Here is a 9,120-nt window from a genome sequence, read left to right on the forward strand (position 1 = left end):
AGCAGCAGCAGCAAAGCCCTGGTTGCAGCAGCAGCAGCAAAGCCCTGGTTGCAGCAGCAGCAGCAAAGCCCTGGCAGCAGCAGCAGCAGCAGCAGCAGCAAAGCCCTGGTTCCAGCAGCAGCAGCAGCAGCAGCAGCAGCAGCAGCAGCAGCAGCAGCAGCAGCCAGGTCATGCTGCAGCAAAGCCCGGTTCCATGCTGCAGCGTTCCAGACCGTGCCAGGTTTCAGCAAACCGCTGGTTCTGTGAGTCTGGGGTTTCCTGCACCTTAGTTGACTGTTGGGATGTCTGGGATCCGTCCCTTGAGAGGGGTTCTGTCATGTTCTTGGTTTTGATTTGGTTTGTTTCCCGTATTAGTTTGACGTTCGCTGTCCCTTTTTAGTCCCGTTGTGTCCCTGTACTTCCTGACTTTGTATGTTTTCCCGCCTTTGTAATTATCTGCCCCGCCCCTGATTGAATCCTCCTGTGTCTCAAAACTTGCGCCTCCCCAGTGTATTGAAACTCTGTGTTCCCCTGTCTGTCATTGGTCGTGTACATGTCTGATCTACCTGATCCTGTTTTGTGTTTTTCCCGTTCTGGTTTCTTGGATTTTCTGTTACTACTTTTGTACTCCTCTGACGTGCAAGTTTTTGTTTTGGACATTCCTTTATTAAATTCACTTTCTTTATTGTACTTCCGTTTCCCGTGTCTTTCTCCATTTGGGTCCGTCCTCCATTTCCCTTTTTGCCACACCGTGAGTGCTTCTGATTTAATATTTAGGTTTGCTAATTTCTGGAAAAAATTCCAGTCTGATCTTTTGTTATTACTGTATCCTTTTTAATATTACCCATCCCACGTAATGACATATTTTGCTGCTTTGAAAACTTTCTAATGTTTTTTTCTTTTCTGAATTAGTGCTGGCAGATCAAAACGATCTGTGTGAGTCTTTAAGCAACAGGCACTGTTTTCTAGATGCATGTAGTGTACGTGGCTGTATTACGTGTGATCAATCTATTGGTTCTCTATGCATGTGTACATTAGACTTGTCCATAGCCACATATTTTTTATTGTCTATTGTATTCTTGATTTAGTTATTGATATACAATAATTTTACTGCACTATGTGCACTTTTACAGGCTGGACCACAAACCAGCTGTGGAGAACAGAGGCTCCTGAGGGATCGACAGTCTGTGAGATGATGGTAATCCTGCCCGTCTGGATTAGTGTTCATATTGATCTGACCATTTAAACATGACCAATAAGTAAAATGACTCATCAGTAAAGGCTGTTTCAATAAGACATTGCAGTTTTAGGCTTTGTCTTCCGGTTGAAGCAATTTTCAACTCTAACGTATTGGCTATTTATTTAAATACTTTTCACCTTGTGGGCTTAACTTTTGAAACATAAGATTTAGTCTGATTCAAAAGTTTCGTCGTTCCTTGTTGATGTGCAGACGGTCGACATAAACAAATGAGGTTCGTATTCAGCCAGGAGACGTGAATAAACTCCTGATGTCCCAATAACCCAATTGAACATTTCTGTCACTGTAATTTGATAAATTCCAGAGTATAATCAGGCTATACACACTTTCAAGTTTTGGATTATTCATTTTATGAATTATTATTCTGTTTTGTGTTAATGTCTAATACACATTGATTGCAGTAGCTAATCTTTAAGTACTATGGGGCTCGTGCAAGTCACCGAAAGAAATTAAGAGATTTTGTCCACTGTAAGGGTTTTCAGTTGGAAACAAATATATGAAGTATTGTGTTTTTTTTAATTCAAAATTCAATTATTTTCTCAATTTATTACATTCTATAGTTGCACCAGAATCCATTCCTCCAATGAAAATAGTTCTGATGACTCGGAGTACATGCAAAAGTCAGGTATTGTGAAGTTGAAGATATTTTTTGAGCATTGTCATGTATCATTTTTAATCTTAAACTGTCTTCGTACACTCTGCAAATGCTAATTATCTACAATTCTTTTGAACCCTTTAGACCAGGACTCTTAAGTTCCTGATTTGTGAATTGTCCTCGTCGAACAGAACCAAGATTCTCTCCCAAGACTGAGGACCAAAAGCATGCAGGTAAGCGACACTCAATGGAGAGAAATACACCTCCATGTTTCTGGCCCAGAACTGACAAAAAACTAGCACCGGCTCCACAGAGAGACTTTCACGTTTTGTACCTGAAGGCCACCGTAGTTCTCTACTTACTTGGGAAAGATCACAGGTGTGATCCCCGTAGACACCAGTAAATACTGAACATGAGTGCTCCTCCAGGTACTGTGCATCGTGGACATTGATGATTACTTGTATGCTTTTTGTGTTTGCTAGAAACTGTATTTTTGTTGTGTCTAAATAAAGGAAGATAATTACCAAATAATGATAATAAAGTCTCACTTTGTAGCCATAGTTTTTCTCTGCCGCAAGCAAAAGCCTTTCAACAAATATGAGTAATTAAAGTCTTCCTGGCTTCTTCTTCACTTTGCACTCCTGGAATTCATTTGCAGGGAAACATCTAAAACATGTTCAATAATAAGAAGAAAATCTGCCTCATAATTCGGCCCATTTGTGAGTAAAATATTAGATCTGTTGAAGAAAAGATTGGCAGGAACGCAGAGTGAGGGATTATTAGCATCCATGGCTACTTTGGAGCGCCACCAGCAGGTGACATCACCACGGCTGACCAGCCAACCGCAAAGCTCCCAGAGGCTGCCGCGGCTCAGCACATGATCCACCTGCCACTCTAAACCAGGACGAGTCTTAAAGTGAAGCAGAAAGGACAGCGAGCTGTGTTTCCTCGCTTTTGGATTTATCCATCCAAGTTTGAATTTATTTATTTTTTTAAAGGGCACCAGCCATCTTTAATCCACCTTCTGGGATTCAACAAGAGCAGGAGACGGAGAAATAAAGAGGAGGAGGGAGAGATTTTGCACTGGGGCTCACCCGGAGACATTTTCACTCGGCTTGATAAGATCAGAGACAGAAGGGGAGGCGGTGGTCGTCTTGTTTCTTCAGAGCCGCAGACCAAATCAGCTGCACAGGTGAGCCCCGATACTGATTCACTGAAATACATCGTTAAATACCTGTTAGGAAGTTGTGCTTGGTATGGAGATTGTTCCTCTTTTTGATAAAAAAAAACAAACTTTGTTGAGTTCATTATTCGAAAGCATTGTAATAAAGTGATGTTATAATCTAGCAAATTTAAACGATCCTTAATTTGATTGATGTTTTAGTAATTTATCTCGGGCAACATATTCAGTCTTCGATTGTGCAGCATCTTATCATTCATGTTGTATGAATTTTGGTAAGATTAAAATTAAGATAATTAATGTTTGTGGTGATTTTTTTTTTTTAATTTTAATGATAAAGTGTAAAACTGGGAAAATATGTTTAATAATAGTTTCTAAAAGACTGTTCCATACTGTTGGATGCTGGTGGCACTATGGACAGTTTTCATGTACATTTAGTGCTAAACCTTAAATAAATATGAGCATTTAATGTAGAACCGGAGATGCACAACATTCAATAAACACAAACACAAAATTAAAACGTGTGATCATGGAGGAGCGTTGTCATGAGATACTACGCAGGTACATACATGTTTGTGTGTTTGGTGACAACAATACATATGTGGTTTAAAACGGGAAAACATACAGCGTGTTAGAGTTCGATGTTTAGTTGACCCGTCTGTCCTCTACAACTCTGGTTATTAGGACCCATGACGCTTTAGGCAGCAGTTTTATGAGCAAGAGGGTCAAAGTTCAAGGTGCCATGTTATGACGGTGTCGCGTCCGAATTAAATGCACTCAGTTTGCAACAGTACGTACTTTGTAAGAGCAGCTGGTGAACCAGCTGACGGCCTGTGAACAAGAAGAAAAGAGGTAATTGGCTCTTTTGCTGAGAGTCACAATAAAAAAAATCGAAAAACGTTCACACTCACCTGGACAAATAAATCCCATACGTCATGTGAACATGTGAGTCTGTATCTTTGGTTTGTTAATCATAGGTTTGGTTTCCTCAATTAACAGAACTTGGGGTCAAGTAAGCTTTAGTATTGTAATGTTTCCGGTGAATTTGAACAAGAACTAATGAAAAGTGCAGTTTAAAAACCAAAAAAAGCAAGTTGCTTTGGTTTCAGCGTTCACACAGTGATCGGATTAACATGCCTAACACGGGACGGGCTATGTCTATGTATGTGAAGCCGTACAGGAAATCATCATTTAAACATGTAGACTGCTGACACGCAGCAGTGTGCCGTCTGCAGCGTGTTTCCTGAAGCCTCGTTCCACCAGCTGTCCTCAAAGCTCATGCTAATCCAATTATCCCAAACAGGCGTCACCATCCAGCCACCTCAAGATCCTCGTTAAACGTTAATTAACTGACCTAAATACACTTAAAAAACTAAATAAAGAAACTCTCCAAAGGGACGCTGCATGCTGAAAGGCCCGGGTGATAGATTTTATTCGTGACATTTTGAACTGTTGATCCTATCACAGAGACGCCATGCCGAGCGGCAGGAGCAAGAAGAAGAAGCCCAAGAAGGAAGTCGCCGATGGGGATGAGCAGGGAGAAGGTGAGAGGAGACACCTGCAGCTTTACACCACACACGTTGCTCTCTTCTCTTCTATTTCACCATTTGTTGTTCCACTACAGTTGGTCTGGAGGGGGAGGCGGAGGAACTGACCAATAGGAGACACTCTTTCAGCAGAGACCTGTTGACTCCAGAGCTGCACGATCTAGCACCACAGAAGAAGAAGAAAAAGAAGAGGATGCCTACTATTGGTAGAAACGATGCACCAACTGTTATTCACAACACCTTTTTTTAAGAACCTGCGATTAACATGTGATTGGGTTAGAACAGCAGCATCTCCACCTTTTTGTTGTCCTTTACATCAAAATAATTTGGCATTCTTGGCTGCTGTGAAACCCACAAAGGTGATGGAATGGAAACATATATGCTACAAGATTAAAGGTACTTAGAGACACACTTTAAGCTTCAGGATGTTTGCAGAAGCAGAAAAGTTCTGACACAACGTTACTGACTTTAAAGGGTCAAAGGAGATGAGGAAAAATCAAGAGGTCAAACCTCCAGGCAGACTTGTAGTAAAGGCTGCTCTGTTCTTTATACAAGTGTTTCTGATGCTTGACTTTAATATGCTCATATTTAACAGTGAATGTTCCTCACGTTCAACAGCTAAGTTTGTTTGGTTGGCATGCTGGCGTTTGTTAATTACAAGTACAAAAGCTGAAATGTGACAGTATCCATGTATTTTTTGTCATAAACCAAAGTATTTATTGACGTGTTGAAATGTCAAACGTGTATCTAAAGATGACGTTAGATGAAGTCAGAGGATCAACAACGTTATTACATCATACCCACAATTTATCCATTCAGTAGTTTTAACTATTTCAGTTATTTTTTTGTGGATAAACCAGATTTTGACCAGAGTTTAGAGTTGACTGTAAACACACTATGGAGACAACACTGAACTGAAGGGCTTCCTTATGAACAGGATTTTCTTCAGAAAGGTAGTAAATGTAGTGCTGCCCTTTAATAAGATACAAGGACATCTAAGAATGTACTTACATTGAAACTAAACCTCATGTTTAATGTCACGTTTTATTCAGATCAGGAAGCAGAGGATGCCGACGTGCCAAACGGTAACACGGCCGAGCCCGACATGGACGAAGAGGAAATGACTGTTGCTGTCACCAGAAAGACGAAAAGGAAGAAGTGAGTTTAATGCGTTAATGAGAACGTTGAACGCATGTCACTGGGTGAAAGGAAACGATCACCAAAGTTCCTTAAAGTCATTCGGAGGGGAACCTCTGAACCACACTTCATTGCCCCGCTCGCTTTGAACAAAACCCCCTCGTTCCTAAATCACGTGGCAGGAAGGCGAAGGCGGCGGAGCACTACGGCGGCGATCTGGGAGCCGAGGACGACGACATCATCGCAGGCGGCCAGTCCCCGATCCCCCAGCATTCCCTGTTCTCGGCCCCACACGGACACAGCCAGCCGGTCGGCAAAGTCTTTGTGGAGAGAAACAGTGAGTGTGAAAGATGAAAACACACACTCATTCGAGTACCGATCTCCGTCAGGTGTGTCTGGAACAACCTGGCGTATCGTGTGATTAACCCAATACATCCATCAATTTCATGTCGAGACGACAATGAACAAGCTGTTGCGAAAGTGTGACTCACCCCCCAGAGAGCTTTGAGCATGCAGACATAACTGGCCAGGCCAAAATGTTGCACAGTTGTTGCAGCCGAATGCAAGATTAGACAGGGAAAAACACAGTTACGCACGCACTTCTCGACATTGATTTACATTATTTATTTGTGTGTGTGTCTGTATGTGTGCGTGCAGGGCGTTTCCAAGCAGAGCGAGTTGAGCAGCTCCGACACTCGGAGATGATGGATGACTACATCGACCCCAGACAGATCTGGACCACCAGAGATGTTGCCATGAGGGTCCACAGTGGCTTCAGGTCTACACTCACTCACTCACAAACACGTACATATAGTATACTATTAGATAACTCCTCTCTCACATGTGTTCCTGTGGTGTGTGTGTGCGTGTGTGTGTGTGTGTGTGTGTGTGTTCTCCCTCTGCAGGGTGGTTGGTCTGTTCTCTCACGGTTTCCTGGCCGGTTACGCGGTGTGGAACATCATTGTTGTGTATGTGCTGGCGGGTGAGCAGATGACTATGCTGCCCAACTTGCTGCAGCAGTATCACCCACTGGCCTACCCGGCGCAGTCTCTGCTCTACCTGCTGCTGGCCGTCAGCACCGTGTCAGCATTCGACAGGTCTGTGCATCTCTGAGTGCGTGTGTGTGTCTGTTATTATGCCAGTATGTTTTTTCCTACAATACACTAGTATGACACCAACGCTCTGATACGCTACTGTAAATAATTCTCTCCAAGTAAACATTTTGCAGTCACACCAGTAAAAATATTTAAGCGTTATAGCAACATCTAACTCTCAAAAGTAAAATGTTTCTGCAGTAATATGTTCCCTGTCAGTGTTTTACTTTTATAGTAGGAACATTATTACAACACATGAAGGAACACTTTATACTTTAAAATCAACACAACTGGAGCTTCACAATGAAAAACTGTGTTTGGAGAACAAAAGCTGCTTGACAAATGTGGTGCAGTATAAGTATACAATATTTGTCTTTTAGAAGAAGTGGTAAAGAAGTAATAAATTGTGTGAAATGAAAGCACTAAAGTAAAGACTAACAGCTTTGTGTTTGGCCTCACCTGCAGGGTGAACCTGGCCAAAGCCACCATGGCACTGAGAGGCTTCCTCACTCTGGACCCCGCTGCTCTGGCTTCTTTCTGTAAGTGAGACAAGACAAAGAAGATGATGTGGATGAGGACGATGAGGATGAGGATGTGTTACATCTCCTGTATTTGTGTTCAGTATATTTCATAGCCCTGATCCTGTCCCTTAGTCAGCAAATGACCAGCGATCGCATCCACCTCTACCCCACAGCCAACGAGACTCTGTGGTGAGAACCTGTATTGTGTTTCACTGTATCGTACCAAGCTGTATTGCATTGTACTGCAGCATATTGTACTCTAGTATATTGTATTAATGTATTGTACTGTCACCTCCTCCAGGCCTCCAGGTTCAGACCAGCAGATCCTGCGGCCGTGGATTGTGGTGAATTTGGTGGTGGCGCTGTTGGTGGGCCTGGCCTGGGCTGTCGTCTCCACCCGGCCCGACATCGACTACACAGAAGGTACGTTCAGATATTGTGCTGCACGTTACTAGATAGACATGTATTGAACCGACTCGAAGCAAATTCAAGATATGGAGGATGGCTTACACGCATGTAGACTAGAGGTGTTTAAAAGACAGATAGTAACATGAGAGGATGAAACCCCGCTCTGGTTCATTTTGAAGAATTAATGGGTGAATAGCTGTGCAATTATAACATCTCTGACATTATTGTGATACGTTAAGTCATGTGCATAAAGGCAAAAGCAACACTTAAAAGTATAAAGGGTGTGACGACCCTCTCTGCCACTAGGAAACTTTATTGTTAGACCAAGGCTTCATCAGGGTCAGGATGAAGATGAGTAAAGGGAGGCCAGTATGTCAGATAGACGGATGGAAAAAAGAAAGATGTTTTGTTCCAGAGATGCACCAGTGCAGGTTGTTCAAACCATCTCTGTCATACTGGATTGTTGGTGAATCGATTGGTTCTTTACTAATATCAGTTTGTTGTTGTTGTATTATTCCAAAAGTATTTATGTTATAACACCCAGACTTCTTGCACATGTATGTCCTTTTATATCATAATAATACACGTTATGTGTATTATATGTATGTTTTTTTTTTTTTTAAGTTTTCACAGTAATGGGATGATGTAATGGTTTTGTTTTTCTTCACAGAGTTTTTGATGACAATGGAAGTGGAGGCATTCCCGAGAGGAGACGAGAATCTAGACATCCCTGTGTGAAAGTCTGCAAACCTCTGTCTATCTGTCTTAAAATCAGTTATATTGTTCATTTAATGTATGTTTTTGTACAAAATGTTATCTAGCACTATGTTTTGCTGAGTGTTTTTGTAAATAAATAAATAAATACAGTACATGTACAGTATCACCTGTTAGTTGTTTGGTGGTTGTTTTTGTTGTTACAGTGTATGACCACAAGGTGGTGCTGCTGCTCTAAAAAAAAAGTGAGGAGAACTATTTTACTATTTAATTTAATTACATGTCTGCAGCAGTCGCTCAACATCATGAGCCTAAAAGGTAAATTATAGAACGAAGGGGATTTATTGATACTCCGCATTTTATCAAATTGACCATGAAGAGTGCTGCTAAGCCCAGAAAGGTCTACAATAAGGCAATGGGAGAAATACCTGAACCTAATTTAAAGGCTCTTACTTAAATGTAGCATTTCCATCTTATGCCACTGTATGTTTTATATTGTACTTTTTACTGCAAGGCATTTACACATAGTTTGACATCCACTCAAACTGGGACAATGTTTACAGCTCCTCCAGTGAGAGTGTCAAAGTATCCTTGAGCAAGACACTGAACCCCTAACCACTCCTGATGAGGGGGTCGGCATCTTGCATTGTAGCCTCTGCCTAAATGCCGTTCATTTAGCCGACCATG

At 41.8% G+C, this 9,120-nt stretch overlaps 1 protein-coding gene across 1 annotated transcript; it reads left to right on the plus strand.

The window, feature by feature from the left end:
* The first annotated feature begins 121 nt into the window (after positions 1-121).
* Positions 122-8,599, plus strand: LOC137783044 (transmembrane protein 237A-like). The gene is made up of 15 exons (XM_068572801.1): positions 122-242; positions 1,113-1,177; positions 1,798-1,862; positions 1,977-2,065; positions 2,831-3,024; positions 4,480-4,556; positions 4,637-4,765; positions 5,612-5,717; positions 5,879-6,033; positions 6,354-6,474; positions 6,602-6,793; positions 7,256-7,329; positions 7,413-7,500; positions 7,613-7,734; positions 8,390-8,599. The coding sequence occupies exons 6-15, from the start codon at positions 4,487-4,489 to the stop codon at positions 8,455-8,457; spliced, it is 1,125 nt and encodes a 374-aa protein (XP_068428902.1). The 5' UTR covers positions 122-242; positions 1,113-1,177; positions 1,798-1,862; positions 1,977-2,065; positions 2,831-3,024; positions 4,480-4,486; the 3' UTR covers positions 8,458-8,599.
* The last annotated feature ends 521 nt before the right edge of the window (positions 8,600-9,120 follow it).

The sequence above is a fragment of the Clinocottus analis genome, unplaced genomic scaffold (assembly GCF_023055335.1).
Source record: "Clinocottus analis isolate CAN_PGR_092001 unplaced genomic scaffold, fCliAna1.0.p SCAF_12, whole genome shotgun sequence".
NCBI classification, from domain to species: domain Eukaryota; kingdom Metazoa; phylum Chordata; class Actinopteri; order Perciformes; family Cottidae; genus Clinocottus; species Clinocottus analis.